Source organism: Amphibalanus amphitrite, unplaced genomic scaffold, assembly GCF_019059575.1.
Source record: "Amphibalanus amphitrite isolate SeventyFive unplaced genomic scaffold, NRLGWU_Aamphi_draft 001077F_arrow, whole genome shotgun sequence".
Taxonomy (NCBI): Eukaryota; Metazoa; Arthropoda; class Thecostraca; order Balanomorpha; family Balanidae; genus Amphibalanus; species Amphibalanus amphitrite.
Genome location: NW_024882571.1, coordinates 178033 through 192965, shown reverse-complemented (window position 1 = coordinate 192965; position 14933 = coordinate 178033). Strand labels below are relative to the sequence as shown.

The following is a 14933-nucleotide window of genomic DNA, read 5'->3' as shown; positions in this document are numbered from 1 at the left end:
ACCGAATCTTCTTGTGTACACTCCCAAACCTTTTTTTTTTGCCTTACCCCGGCTGTGTTACTGTCTTCGCTGACAGTCTTTTCTTCGTCCGTCGGCTCGGTGCCCCGTATTCAGAGGTGGCTTTTCCCTGTGGCCCGTTCTCTGCTAACCCCTTCCTCCCTCCCCGTCGTCAGGGACCCCGTCTCGGCCGAAGGTGAGCTTGTGCGGCACAGTCGGACTCAACTGACCCTCTCCCCCGCCTCTAGGGACCCCGTCTCGACCAACGGTGAGCTCTTGCGGCTTGGTCTGACTCTGCTGACCCTCCCCCCCCCTCCGCCGTCAGGGACCCCGTCTCGACCAACGGTGAGCTCGTGTGGCTCGCTGAGCGAGGCGGGCGGCGGCGACGGCCAGCTGTTGGTGCTCGTCTCGGATAAACAGGCGCGCGTCCTGGCCACACCGTCACACAGCTGCCTCTGCAAACTGCAGATCACAGAGACCTCGTTCGTGGTGCGCGCCGAAATCATCTCACTAAAAGGTACGAGCAGCTCCCTCGTCTTCCTAAAGGGTGGACGGCAAAATCGTGTCCCTCTAAGGTGGGCGACAATATATTATTCAATGGTTGAATGCGCTGACGCATTGGTGCGGTGGCGGAATGCTGAATTATGTCTGAGCTGTCATGGGTGCGTTGATAATAAACTGTGGGGTTTGTCGCCGGGTGTCGCCGGGGGGGGGGGGGGGGGGTCGGTCAGTTTATCACAGGAGCTGACCGGCCTGTCCGCAGACAGCTTGTGTCTGGTGTGTTACCTGGCGGTTCAGGGGAGCTGACCGGCCGCGCTAATGTTTCCGCAGACAGCGTGTGCCTGGCGTGTTACCTGGGGGTTCAGTGTATGACAGGGGAGCTGACCGGCCGCGCTAATGTTTCCGCAGACAGCGTGTGCCTGGTTTGTTACCTGGCCAACGGCCGGCTCAACTCGTACAGCCTGCCCAGCCTGAGGCCACTGATGGAGGTGGAATTCCTGCCGCTGAGCGACCTCAGGTGAGCCGCCCCCGCCCCGCCCCGCCCCGCCGCGACCCCCGCCCCCGCCCCGCCGGCACCGGAGACAGGCATGAGCATGACATATCGGAGGGCTCTCACTACACGACACCACACGAGCTGTTGTTGCTGGCGGGCGACCGCGCGGCGCCCCGACACTCCACACTGTCTGTGTATTCGTGTGTGTCCGTGTCTGTCTGCCGACCGCGGACGGCCGGCCGCACCCGCCCTCACACCGACCCGCCCCGTATGCCCCCAGTTTTCAGACGACCAAATCGGCCATAGCCGACCCCATGCTGGCCATATGGGGCCAACAAATGTTTGTTAACGAAGACGCGACGCAGTAAGTTAGTCGGGCTGCGCACCTGTCCCTGGCTGGCTGTGGCCGGCCGGCCGACTCGCATGGCTCGGCCGGCCGGCCGTCGCTCGGCTCGCTGTCGCCGGCTGGCGCTGGCCCGCTGGCCGCGTCTCAGAGCTGTGCCGCTGCACATAGAGCTGCGTTTGTGTGCGTGTTTGTGCGTGTGCCCGTCGAGCTGCTGCCAGACTGACGGCTGGTCAGCCGGCGTACCGGTCGGACCGAGCCGTGCCCGCTGAATGACCGCACGGCGCGCCTCCCGTGTACAGTGTGTGGTGCAGACTATATAGGCTACTTATTGTTTGTTTCTTATCGCCTGAGCTGGTAGGAAGTCTTGCAGCGTCAAATCTGCCAACTCCACAAAATGGTAGGTATAACAGGAATCTCAAGTGAATTCAAAGTAAGCACTGTGAAACTTCGAACAAGATCTACTTGCTGCAATTTTGCTCTTCGATCTGTGAGGCATATATTTAATTAAGGTAAAGGCATAAAAGAAGCATTTTTGCGCTGGTGTTTAGGAACTAAGCTGAAGCCTGAAACAGTGTTCTTGGAGACTCGTGAGCACCTATTTTCCATCACTTTGTGTTTTGACAGAGCTCTTACAATGCCATGAAGGTTGACACTTACACAAACATATCATATATATACATCACACAATCATGATGCCTTGGCATCATGATTCAGCTTGGCATAATATATATTCCTGTTATCGTGCACTTTTGAATGTTGTTGCTGAGTTTATTGGTGATTACTCTTCATCTTCTATTATTTTGTCTTCTCTCACTCGCGTTTCGCATGACTGTCGTCTTTATCCCTTTGTGGACAACCTTATTCAAATTCAGTGCTAGTTATCTGATTTAATATAGAACACCGTGCTGCTTTTGTCTCGTGAAATGCTTCTCCTCTATTTTGTATTTTGGTCTTTATCGATGCATTTTATGTTGTCGGTGACGTGTAAATGGCACGGACCACTTTTTACATCTGCTATTGTGTTTGTTCAACATTGATGTGGGCTGTAGTTTCTGTACTTTTTATGTCTTCCCTATGACATATACATTGCTACATTATCACAAACATGCTCAACTGATGTCTTTACTGTCTATGTTTTGTTCGAACATTGTAGCATTAACCTTCGCCCCAGTGTGGGGGGGGGGGCATATGTTACCACCCTGTCGCGTTTTTTGCGTATAAATAAAAAACCGCGGCGCGTAGTGCCGCGCCGCTTGGCATAGCTTTTCGTACATCAATTTTGGACAATGTGTGAAATTTTTGACCCCAGGTCATGTCAGGTCAGGTCACCAGGTCAAGTTAACTGACCAGGCCTAAAAAAAAGTTTGCAATCATGTCCAGCCTGCAGTGTTTGTCAGAAAGGTTTTAAACTTGGTGGATTGCATTATGTTATGGGCGCCTACAATTTGTATATCTCGGATTTTTTATATCCGTGACCTAAGGTCAGGTCAGTGGCGTGACCTTACCATTATAAGTCAATGGAGAAAAATGAAAATGCCTCTAGATCCATGTGTACGCATAGGAACAGTCCAAATATTTCAGAATCACAATGATTTGGACCACCCGTGATGACCAAGGTGTCATTTTTGCTGATAGCCTCTACAAAGGTCATCCGAGGTCATTTGGGGCTACAAACAGATTTTTGTCAATAACTCGCGATTGGAAAGAGATAGAACGCTGGGGATGGCTTCATTGTGTTTGTCTTGTTGAGACGCATCGAATGATATGCAACATGACCTTTTCTGATCAGGTCATGACCTTGACCTGAGGTCAAATTTTCAAGTTGACCTTTCAAGGTCAAATTATAGTTCATTCGACGCGGCTCGTCCAGAGGAACACGATTCTGGCAATAGAAATGTCGTGGCTTTTTCTAGTCAAAAGTTATTGTCGAAAAACACTTTGCGAAAAAACAGCTATTTTTGGAGTTTTTGCCCTCTGGAGGCTAAACCGTTGACCTGAGGTCAATTTTGATGATGACATTATCGAAAGAAGAGTTCAAAAGCTATCGATTGCTTTTCCATGCGTTTTTCTAGCTATCATAGTTCCCGAGATAAAAGCATGTTTTCTGAAAAATATAATGACATTTGGCAAATTTTGACCTTTGATGACCTCCAGTGACCCCAATATTGCTCCAAGATGAAAAATGACTGAAATACTTTCAAACGTACGCATTAAGAGCTATCGACTGCTTTTTACCGCGTCTTTCTAGCCCTCTTAGTTTTTGAGTTAGAGGTGGGTGGTAACATATGCCCCCCCCCCCCCCTAGGGCGAAGTTGGCTGAGACCGCCACTGGGGCGCGGGTTAAGGAAGGTGACTACGTCCTGTGTTTCGACCATCTTTTGCTATCCTTTCCGGATATTTCCAAACAGTTCCGAATCCTCATGTCGCGCCTGTGCTGTGTGCTGTCTACCACCTGACTCGTGACCCCAATGACTCCACTCCATGACCGCTGTGTTGCGCCGTGCGCGTCGGTAATTGTGGATGTTCCGGTTGGCTCGTATGTTTTACTGCTGCGACTTAGTTCAGTAGTGTCCCAGTGAGTATGTCCGGCCCCCGGAGCTCAGGTAAGGCGGGTCAGGCAGCTAAGGTCCCTGTAGATACAGTCCACTCGTCGGAGATGATAGGTGTGAGTTAGCGATGGTTGAAGTTTTGGTGCCGCTGGCTCGCTAGAACAAGCCAATTAATTATCGAAAACACTATCGAATGGTGCCGGAAACTGCTCCTACTCGTAGATATCATGTTCGGAGTCGTTTTGATTTATATATTTGAAGCTTTGAAATTCTTCTTTAGAATCTCTCTTAGTTCGATTGTATTTAGTTCCAAAAAACAGTTGTGACAAATTGACAAACCGTGTCATCAAGACAGTTAACAGTAGTAAGCATTAATGTCGATTTTTCTGAAGAGTAAGGAGGAAAGAACACCGAGTCGCCCGAGCTATCAATCTGTTGATTGCTCACTTCAAGACCCCGTTTCCTCCGCTGTTGAATAGTCGGGCTGTGTCTCGATTGTAGCACCCAGCTAGGCCTGTGCGTATGACTCTCCGCTGCGCTGTGCATCGTCTGTCTGACACGTGCGGCTACGTGACACCGTGTGACCGAGAATGCGGCTCGTATAACGCTTGTATTATGCTCTGTTACACCGTGTGACGGTAGGTGACGCTTTTGTCGTACGTGTGACGCTCTGTAACGCCGTGTGACGCTGTGTGCCCACCAGGATGGCGCGCACGTTTTGTATCAGCAACCACGGCCACGGCCTCTACCTGTGCTCGCCGTCCGAGATTCAAAAGTTCACCATCTCATCAGAGTTCTGGTGAGTCGCGACTCTGCTGAGTCAGAGCAGCTGCTCGGATGTCTCTGGGCTCTGTCCAGTCGAGTCCTTGTGGTTCTGAGGGTTACACTGACGACTGAGTCGCGGTTCGGGTGGCCGGACAACGCCCCTTTTGTCGTCCGTCCCTTGTCTACAGCCGGGTGCTACAGACTAAGCAAAGGGTGCGGCTTAGTGTGCCAGTTAATTACCTAACGCCTTAATGCGGAACTACTATGCATTTCAGACCCCATGAGACCCTGCTTTTCGGCGATAATTTCTTCAATTTTTGTCCAATTAGCTTGAAATTTTGGCAGACGATATTTCAGCTCAAGCGCCAATTTTTGTCAATATGGTCTTTTAACAAAATATCAAAATTTAGAGCACTTGTCGTTGGCTCGTAATGTTAATCAGTTTTTGCCCCCGGATAGAGGCTCGCTCGCTACCGCACCGGATTGGATAGGAGCACTGGCCAATCACGTTGCGCCGGGCCCAACTAAACTCCGCCCACTGGCCGTGACCGCGATGGGTCTATGCCGCTTCCGCTTATATGGCCTTGGCCGCTTCAGTCGGTGTCAGCACCGCGGAGAGGTCGGAGCGGGACCACATACTGGAGACAAGTGAAGCTGGCAAAGTTGCTTCGGGACGAAAGCCAAAAAATATCCGTTTGAGGGCATTTGGTATCCTTTTCACCTTATTTTGGTATTTAAACGTCGAACCAGCTCAGAATATTCAGAATGATCAAAATCAAGGTAGGATCTATTGGAACGGAACCGGCCGTAGAAGGAAAGATAGATGGACTCTTGCACTCTGAACATTTATTTAAGCCGGAGTTGCACCTATCTCATCGTCAGGTTGGGTCAGGTCACTACCCGATTACCTATAAGATCATGTGTAAGCCTGTGCTTAACCCAAAAATATTGATATATTTGGCAGTGCCAATAAATGTTTCTGAGGAAGGCGCAGAAAGCAACAAAGTAGGATGAAGAGTCTCGGGCACGGCCGATTGCCTGGGGCATCGCTCCAGCGAAACGACCGTATTCGTGATTCGTGAAGCGGTGCGGGGCGCCGGGTGGGGCAGAAGCGTAATGTGTCGTATGGTAGAAATGGCCTTTATCGCGGTGTCATGTGTGTGTTATGTTGCTAAGACGTGCACAAAAAGAAATAGCAATGTGGCAGGCGGACGTTGGGCACTACACGAGAACGATAATCAATAAACTCGTATCTTTTTTGTAAAACTTAAGTAACAGTAGGTATGTCCTCTGCAATGGTGAGGAAACTATCTCTAGGCTTTTACTTTTCATGTTTGCATTTCAACACACAAGCTCTGGGGGCAAAGTTAGTCTGGCGACCTCCTCAACCTAAGTCGATGATCAAATGGATTAGTTCTGAAGGTGTTCAATGCTTAGTTGCACCGGGATGATATAAATCGATCACGCCGGCATACATTCCTAATCAAATTTCACATATCAAACACATAAATTGCATCATGTTAATGGTGATTCTGTTTTGCAATTTTGACGTAGTCTGACGCGATACATAATCTTACGCAATCATTTGAAGTCAACAGCGTCTTTTATGCGCGTTTTTTTCACAAGCCCCGAATCTTGTGTGGAAATATATATTTTTTTGTGACTGATCAAGGTGTACACTGTACGTACATTTGTGATAGATAAAATTAGTCGAGGGCTTCAGCTGGTGCGTTACTTATGCGCGCTATTTAGCTCATTCGATGAAATTACGGCTGCAACGACAACTGCACGGCAGCTACGGTCCATGCGAGCCGCCCCGGTGCGACAGCTACTGCCCCGCCCGCTCCACGCAGCCGACTGACCGGCCAAGGTCACTACCCCGTCCGCAGGGAGGGTGGAGCTTAATGGTCACGTGCTTGTGACGTCACACCTACGCACGGATAGCCTCTACTCCACTGACGGATTTACGGAGCCGATTTTAACATTACGAGGCAACGACAAGTACCATAAAATTTGATATTTTGTTAAGAGACCATATTGGCGAAAATTGGCGCTTGAGCTGAAATGCGCATTGTGAAAATTTGAAGCAAATTGGACAAATAGTAAATAAATTATCGCCGAAAATTAGGGTCTCATGGGGTCTGAAAAGCATAGTAGATGATATTATGATTTTTGTTCATACCGACACCGAATATTCTGATTGTTCACTGTACCAGCTCTGCTTCTGTGTGTTGGTGAGCCACCGTCTAGCCGCTACTCTCTGAGCCATTCTAGGGTCTGAACCCCGGGAGTGTATCTTTGTGTGATCGTCTGTGTGTCTGTGTGTTACTGTGTGTATGTCTGTGTGTGCCGGCAGCACCCAGCTACATGCTGCCGTGACAACGAAGAAAAGCGTAACTCGCATTTTTTCGATTTTGAGATTTTGATACCATTAGATAGAGAATAGCAATCTCCATCTTTCTGCAAAACCGTTTTTTCGAAATTCGTATAATTTTTCGAGTTATATCAAATTTTCTTTTTCGAGAAAAGCGTAAATGTTTGTCATCCTCCCTGACCGCAAGCAAAAGAAGCGTAACTACAAACGCAGCTATTAAAAAAGCGTATCTACAGCGGTCAGGACGATGTGATAGGCAAGAAAAGCGCAACTAAGTAGTTGCGCTTTTCTTGCTTATCACCGCGCTGACTTTTACGCACTTGCGCTTTTTTGTCTTTCAGGTGAGTGCATAACACTTGGTAGAAGTTTAATTTTGCCAGGAAAATTTGTATTAAAATATATTGAGCCCTTCTTGTTCGCGTTTGCCGCCTTTCTATGTTTCACCAATATTTTCTAGTAGGTATCCGGGCGTTTGAATGGAGGAAAACTGTAAGATAAAAGCAACCAAAGTTCAAAACCACCAACTTGAAATAGTAGGTATAGGTAATAGGTATGGGGTGCCATGCCATACCCTGGACCAAGGCCACACGAGCGATATCAAATAGTTTACTTAATTTATTGTGGTGCATGCTCGCTGTGAACTCTATCAGAAGCGTGTGCAAATTGCGGTTTAGGAGCAGAATTGGTCTCTGAAGAGGTTTAGAACTGAAACGATAAAAAAAAAAAATACGGAACGGAACAAAGGTCCACGTGCAGCTAAAGGAAAATGTGAAATCAGGAGTAGAGTCGAGCGAGTTATGGTGAAATAGGACGATCAGGGGTGGGATCTTCCCACCTGCATTTCGACATCCCAGCATTAAGAGAGGCGACCCAACCCCACATGGCCGCCCGGCCAGCCAGCACCGGCAGAGCTGACCATATGGCCGCCCGGCTTGCCCGACCTGCCAGCCCCGACAGGGGCGACCCCACGGCTGCCCGGCCTGCCCGGCCTGCCAGCAAGGGCAGAGGCGACAACGTGGCCGCCCGGCCTGCCCGGCCTGCCAGCACCGGTGGAGGCGACCCGACGGCTTCCCGACCTCCCAGCACCAACGGGGGCGACAGCCGACAACGTGGCCGCCCGGCCTGCCCGACCTCCCAGCACCGACAGGGGCGACCCCAAGGAAGCCTGACCTGCCAGCACCGAAGGAGGCGACCCCACGGCCGCACGGCCTGTCCGGCCTGCCAGCACCGACAGATGAAATTCCGCGGCCACGAGGACTGCCAGAACTGACAGGGGCGACCCCAAGGCCACCCGACCTGCCAGCACCGAAGGAGGCGACCCCACGGCCACTTGGCCTTGCAGCACCGGCAGAGGTGACCCCACGGCCGCCCGGCTTGCCCGACCCGCCAGCACCGACAGAGGTGACCCCACGGCCGCCCGGCTTGACCGACCTGCCAGCACCGGCAGAGGCGACCCCACGGCTGCCCGGCCTGCCAGCAACGGCAGAGGCGACAACGTGGCCGCCCGGCCTGCCCGGCCTGCCAGCACCGGTGGAGGCGACCCGACGGCTTCCCGACCTCCCAGCACCAACGGGGGCGACAGCCGACAACGTGGCCGCCCGGCCTGCCCGACCTCCCAGCACCGACAGGGGCGACCCCAAGGAAGCCTGACCTGCCAGCACCGAAGGAGGCGACCCCACGGCCGCACGGCCTGTCCGGCCTGCCAGCACCGACAGATGAAATTCCGCGGCCACGAGGACTGCCAGAACTGACAGGGACGACCCCAAGGCCATCCGACCTGCCAGCATCGAAGGAGGCGACCCCACGGCCACTTGGCCTTGCAGCACCGGCAGAGGTGACCCCACGGCCGCCCGGCTTGCCCGACCCGCCAGCACCGACAGAGGTGACCCCACGGCCGCCCGGCTTGCCCGACCTGCCAGCACCGGCAGAGGCGACCCCACGGCCGCCCGACCTGCCAGCACCGACAGGGGCGAGACCCCAAGGCCCGGCCGCCCGACCTGCCAGCACCGACAGGGGCGACCCCAAGGCCGCCCGACCTGCCAGCACCGGCATAGGCGACCCAACGGCACCACGGCCGCCCGGCCTGCCAGACGCCAGCACAGACAGATGAAACCCCGCGGCCGCTCGGACTGTCAGAACTGACAGAGGGGAAAACGTGGCCACCCGGCCTGCCAGCACGAAATGAGGCGACCCCAAGGCCGCCCGACCTGCCAGCACCGGCATAGGCGAACCAACGGGCCCACGCCCTCCCGGCCTGCCAGCACCGGCAAAGACGACCCCACGGCCACCTGACCCGCCAGCATCGGCAGAGGTGACCCCACGGCCGCCCGGCATGCCCGACCTGCCAGCACCAGAAGAGGCGACCCAAAGGCCGCTAGGCTTGCTCGACCTCCCAGCAACAACATGGGCGACAGCCGACAACGTGGCCGCCCGGCCTGCCCGACCTCCCAGCACCGACAGGGGCAACCCCAAGGAAGCCTGACCTGCCAGCACCGAAGGAGGCGACCCCACGGCCACTTGGCCTTGCAGCACCGGCAGAGGTGACCCCACGGCCGCCCGAATTGCCCGACCTGCCAGCACCGGCAGAGGCGACCCCATGGCTGCCCGGCCTGCCCGGCCTGCCAGCAACGGCAGAGGCTACCCCAAGGCCGCCAGGCCTGCCCGGCCTGCCAGCAACGGCAGAGGCGACAACGTGGCCGCCCGACCTGCCAGCACCGGCAGAGGCGACCCCACGGCTGCCCGGCCTGCCAGCAACGGCAGAGGCTACCCCAAGGCCGCCAGGCCTGCCCGGCCTGCCAGCAACGGCAGAGGCGACAACGTGGCCGCCCGGCCTGCCAGCAACGGCAGAGGCTACCCCAAGGCCGTCCGGCCTGTTCGACCTGCCAGCACAGACAGATGAAGCCCCGCGACTGCGCGGACTGTCAGAACTGACAGGGACGAAAACATGGCCGCCCGGCCTGCCAGCACGAAACAAAGCGACCCCACGGCCACCCGACCCGCCAGCACCGGCAGAGGTGACCCCCACGACCGCCCGGCTTGCCCGACCTGTCAGCACCAGAAGAGGCGACCCAAAGGCCGGTAGGCTTGCCCGACCTCCCAGCACCAACAGGGGCGACCCCAAGGCTACCCGGCCTGCCAGCACCGGCTTAGGCGACCCAACGGCCCCACGGCCGCCCGGCCTGCCAGCAGACAGATGAAACCCCGCGGCCGCTCGGACTGTCAGAACTGACAGAGGCGAAAACGTGGCCACCCGGCCTGCCAGCACGAAATGAGGCGACCCCAAGGCCGCCCGACCTGCCAGCACCGGCATAGGCGAACCAACGGGCCCACGCCCTCCCGGCCTGCCAGCACCGGCAAAGACGACCCCACGGCCGCCTGACCCGCCAGCATCGGCAGAGGTGACCCCACGGCCGCCCGGCTTGCCCGACCTGCCAGCACCAGAAGAGGCGACCCAAAGGCCGCCAGGCTTCCCGACCTCCCAGCACCAACATGGGCGACAGCCGACAACGTGGCCGCCCGGCCTGCCCGACCTCCCAGCACCGACAGGGGCAACCCCAAGGAAGCCTGACCTGCCAGCACCGAAGGAGGCGACCCCACGGCCACTTGGCCTTGCAGCACCGGCGGAGGCGACCCCACGGCCGCCCGACCTGCCAGCACCGAAGGAGGCGACCACTTGGCCACAGGGCCACTTGGCCTTGCAGCACCGGCAGAGGTGACTCCACGGCCGCCCGGCTTGCCCGATCTGCCAGCACCAATAGGGGCGAGACCCCAAGGCCTCCTGACCTGCCAGCACCGACAGGGGCGACCCCAAGGCCGCCCGACCTGGCAGCACCGACAGGGGCGACCCCAAGGCCGCCCGACCTGCCAGCACCGGCATAGGCGACCCAACGGCCCCACGGCCGCCCGACCTGCCAGCACCGACAGGGGCGACCCCAAGGCCGCCCGACCCGCCAGCACCGGCAGAGCTGACCATACGGCCGCCCGGCTTGCCCGACCTGCCAGCACCGACAGGGGCGAGACCCCAAGGCCTCCTGACCTGCCAGCACCGACGGGTGACCCCAAGGCCGCCCGACCTGCTAGCACCGGTATAGGCGACCCCACGGCCGTCCAGCCTGTCTGACCTGCCAGCACCGAAGGTGGCGAGTGGGGACCTGACGGCCGCGATTGCTAAGCATGAAGCATGAAGTCTTAGCATGAAAAGTCGTGAGCTATTTTGAAAGGCATCTTGGCATCCGAAATGGAGAAAAGACGTTTTCGTCCTGGCTTATTTGAAACACCGCATATTCGCCGATACCATAAGATCTCGCAAGCAAAAGAAGCGTAACTACGTAGTTACGCTTCTTTTGCATTTCACTATGGAGCCGCGCGCTGCACATACGGTTGCCGGACTGGAGTGAATGTAGTTACGCTTTTCTTCCCTACATGCCTCGCTGCAATTTGAGCATCGAGTGAAAAGCAAAAACACCTTACACCATTTTCTAGCAATATCTTATATGCCACGTAAAAGATATTAACACTGTTAGGTTCAGTGCAGTATTGCGAACAGTTTGACACCAAGTTTTCTTTGATTATTTAAGAACCGACGATAATACAAGGTAAAACAGAAAAATCGCTCTCCTGAAAAATCGTCAAAAGCGAGTTACGCTTCTTTTCCTTTTCACGGCAGCATGAGGGGCATTCCACGATAGATCGACCAAAAAAACTTAAAATTTACACCCGCATATTTTATTTTTTGCTTAAAATTGGTCTAAGGGGTTGTGATGGGCGGGGAACCCAGCTGTGGCAAGGATTTTTTTCTTCGGGTTTCCGAGATATAGCCTCGGGCAGTTCCTGGAGGTCACGCTGCAACCCTATGTTTGGCGGCTTATAACTAAGAAACTATTGGTTTTCTATGGTAAAAACTTGATATGGTTCAACTCGCAATCAACCAACAAACGTTTTGGCTATCTCAGATTTTCAAATTTTGAAAATTTTGATCACGTGACATCTTGACCTTTTTTTCGAAGAGTGACCTTGATAGTTTCCCAACTGAAAGTCGCAATTTTGTCTGATGACGATTAAAGCCTTATCAATTGTCATTCATATGCGATAATAAAAAAGTGGCTTTCGGCCTGCGTTGACCTCAGGTCAGGTCATTTTTATGACCTTCCCATCATTACGAGCGGGAGCGACAGCGAGATCTCGAGAACAAAGCAAGATAGCGACAAGCGGTAAACGGCACAGGGTACACATGGATAAGGTCTACAATTTTTACTCAGGTCATTTTCAGGTCAGGTCAATGATGACGTCACAGGGGTAAAAAGAAAGTCTAAATGGCGGCACTACATATATATGAAGTTTTTCTCGAATAACTTTCGAAGTATCCCAGCTAGGAACAAACTAATAGCACCATCGTGATCCTCTCGTCGATCCGCATCGAAACATGTGTATGTTGACCTCGAAAGGTCAAGGTCAAAAGTTGACCTTAGGTCACGTGACCTTAAGGTCGTCATATACATCATTCGATGGGCCTTGGCGAGCTGAACACAATGAGCCTATCCGCGCGGCTGTATCTCAAACCTGTAAGGAGTTATCAGCAAAAAACATTTGGTGACCTTTAACCCTCGCCCGCACATGGGGGGGTTGCCACCCCCCCCCCCCCCCCAGGTAGTCTTTCTGCTCTGCACTCAACATTTTTAGAGCTAGAAAGCCGATTTTTCGTATAACTGCTCGTCTATCCTTTCTTGAAGTTCGCTGAAAATTTCAAGTTTCTGTGATTTTTGGTTTCGGAGATATGACCTTGTTTTTCAGGTCATGTCATGACCCAAATGGCCAATTCTCAACATCTTGCGTTTGCAATGGGCTTTGTGAGCTTTTGACACCCTGATTTCGGCCTTTTTTGCCAGTCTTACCTCCCACCTATCATGGAACATGTTGTTCGACGATGTACAGGGGTCATGGTCAGGGTCAAGGTCAACCTGGGTCATCTAAGATAATTGCGTTTTAGGCAAGCTGAATTTACTTTTTGTGAAGTTTTTTGATTGCATTTTTGGTAAAAGCTTCTCAGATCATGATTTCATGTAATATGGACCCAAAAACAATCGGTGCACACATCAGTATACACACAGACACACACAGACATACAAACACATATAATTGACCTTGACCTAACTTGACCTGAAATGACCTCAGCAGCAAAATTCTGGTCGGGTAGTGTGACAGAGAGGTTCTAGCTGGCTTGGCACCAGAAAACAACATCGTCATCGGTATTTGATAAGCAGCGCACTTGATATCCAGCGGTGACCCAAAACAGCAACATTTTTTAGTTTGACCTGACCTGGAAGGTCAATGACTGACCTGAGAAGGTAAAACTGGGTATCATTGGATTCGTCTCTTCCCAAAGAATCTTTTTGGTCTTTACCGCTAAGCTCTATCTCCAACAGGAACGAAATGGCGCGGGGGGGGTGGCAACCACCCCCCCCCCATGTGCGTTCTAGGATGGGAAAATGGCATGTGCGGGCGAGGGTTAATGACGTCACATGACCCAAGAGCAACGTCACAGTTGACCAAGAGCAAAAAAGGTCTCAAGGTAGTCAAAGTTAGTCGCATATGGAGTCACTCATGGTATATTAGGCAATTCCGACGCGTTTTAGTGTAAAAATAGGGGAGCTGATTTTTCCCCAATTGACTTATAATGGGGTGGTCAAGAAATTGACCTGACCTCAGGTCATCGGTATCGAAATTCAAAACGAACTGGCGCCAGGCGAAAGCAAACGGATTGGTGCCTATTCTACGTCTCTTTCTTTATTAGATTAAAAGGTACAGCCAAAACTATTTTGACTTCCTTTTTACCCCCGTGACGTCATCTTTGACCTAACCTGAAAATGACCTCAGCAAAAATTGTAGACCTTATCCATGTGTACCCTGTGCCGTTTACCACTTGTCGCTTTCTTGCTTTAGTCTCGAGATCGCGCTGTCGCTCCCGTTCGTAATAATGGACAGGTCATAAAAATGACCTGATCTCAGGTCAATGCAGGCCGAAAGCCACTTTTTATATTGTCGCATATGAATGACAATTGATAAGGTTTTAATCGTCATCAGACAAAATTGCGACTTTCAGTTGGGAAAATATCAAGGTCACTCTTCGAAAAAAAGATCAAGATGTCACGTGATCAAAATTTTCAAAATTCGAAAATCCGAGATAGCCAAAACGTTTGTTGGTTGATTGCGAGTTGAACCATATCAAGTTTTTAGCATAGAAAACCAATAGTTTCTGAGTTATAAGCCGCCAAACATAGGGTTGCAGCGTGACCTCCAGGAACTGCCCGAGGCTATATCTCGGAAACCGTTGTTCGAAGAAAAAAATCCTTGGCACAGCTGGCTTCCCCGCCCATAACAACCCATTCGACCAATTTTAAGCAAAAAATAAAATATGAGGGTGTACGGCTTTGGTCGATCTATCGTGGAATGCCCCAGGACATGGTGGGAGAGCTGTTCCTGGCCTGTGTGTGTGTGTCTGTCTGACTGACTGTGTGTCTGTCTGACTGTGTGTGTCTGTGTGTCTGTGTGTGCCAGCAGCACCCAGCTGCAGGACATGGTGGGAGAGCTGTTCCTGGCCTGTGTGTGTGTCTGTCTGACGGTGTGTGTCTGTATGTCTGTGTGTTCCGCCAGCACCCAGCTACAGGACATGGTGGGAGAGCTGTTCCTGGCCTGTGACATGCCGGAGCTGCCGCAGCAGGGCTTCCTCAAAGGGCTGTTTGGCGGCGGCGTGCGATCACTGGACCGGGAGGAGCTCTGTGAGTACCGAGACGGGGCCACAGGGGGGACAGCCCTTCGCGCTCATTGGGCGGGGAGGAGCTGTGTATGTACCCAGTCGGGTTACTCGAGACGGTTTGGTCACAGTGTCACGTGAACCGGCCGGCCGGATCA

At 53.1% G+C, this 14933-nt stretch overlaps 1 protein-coding gene across 4 annotated transcripts in view; it reads left to right on the top strand.

Moving 5' to 3' along the window:
• The window catches only part of LOC122369836 (syntaxin-binding protein 5-like), a 59234-nt gene that overhangs the window by 43243 nt on the left and 1058 nt on the right, over window positions 1-14933 (top strand). For 2 of the 4 annotated variants that reach the window (XM_043344901.1, XM_043344900.1), the window contains 5 exons: window positions 323-514; window positions 907-1015; window positions 1272-1355; window positions 4590-4685; window positions 14676-14800. In XM_043344901.1, the coding sequence (XP_043200836.1) occupies window positions 323-514; window positions 907-1015; window positions 1272-1355; window positions 4590-4685; window positions 14676-14800 (606 nt within the window). The remainder of the gene's footprint in view (window positions 1-322; window positions 515-906; window positions 1016-1271; window positions 1356-4589; window positions 4686-14675; window positions 14801-14933) is intronic. The other 2 variants (XM_043344904.1, XM_043344903.1) reach the window with 1 other exon arrangement.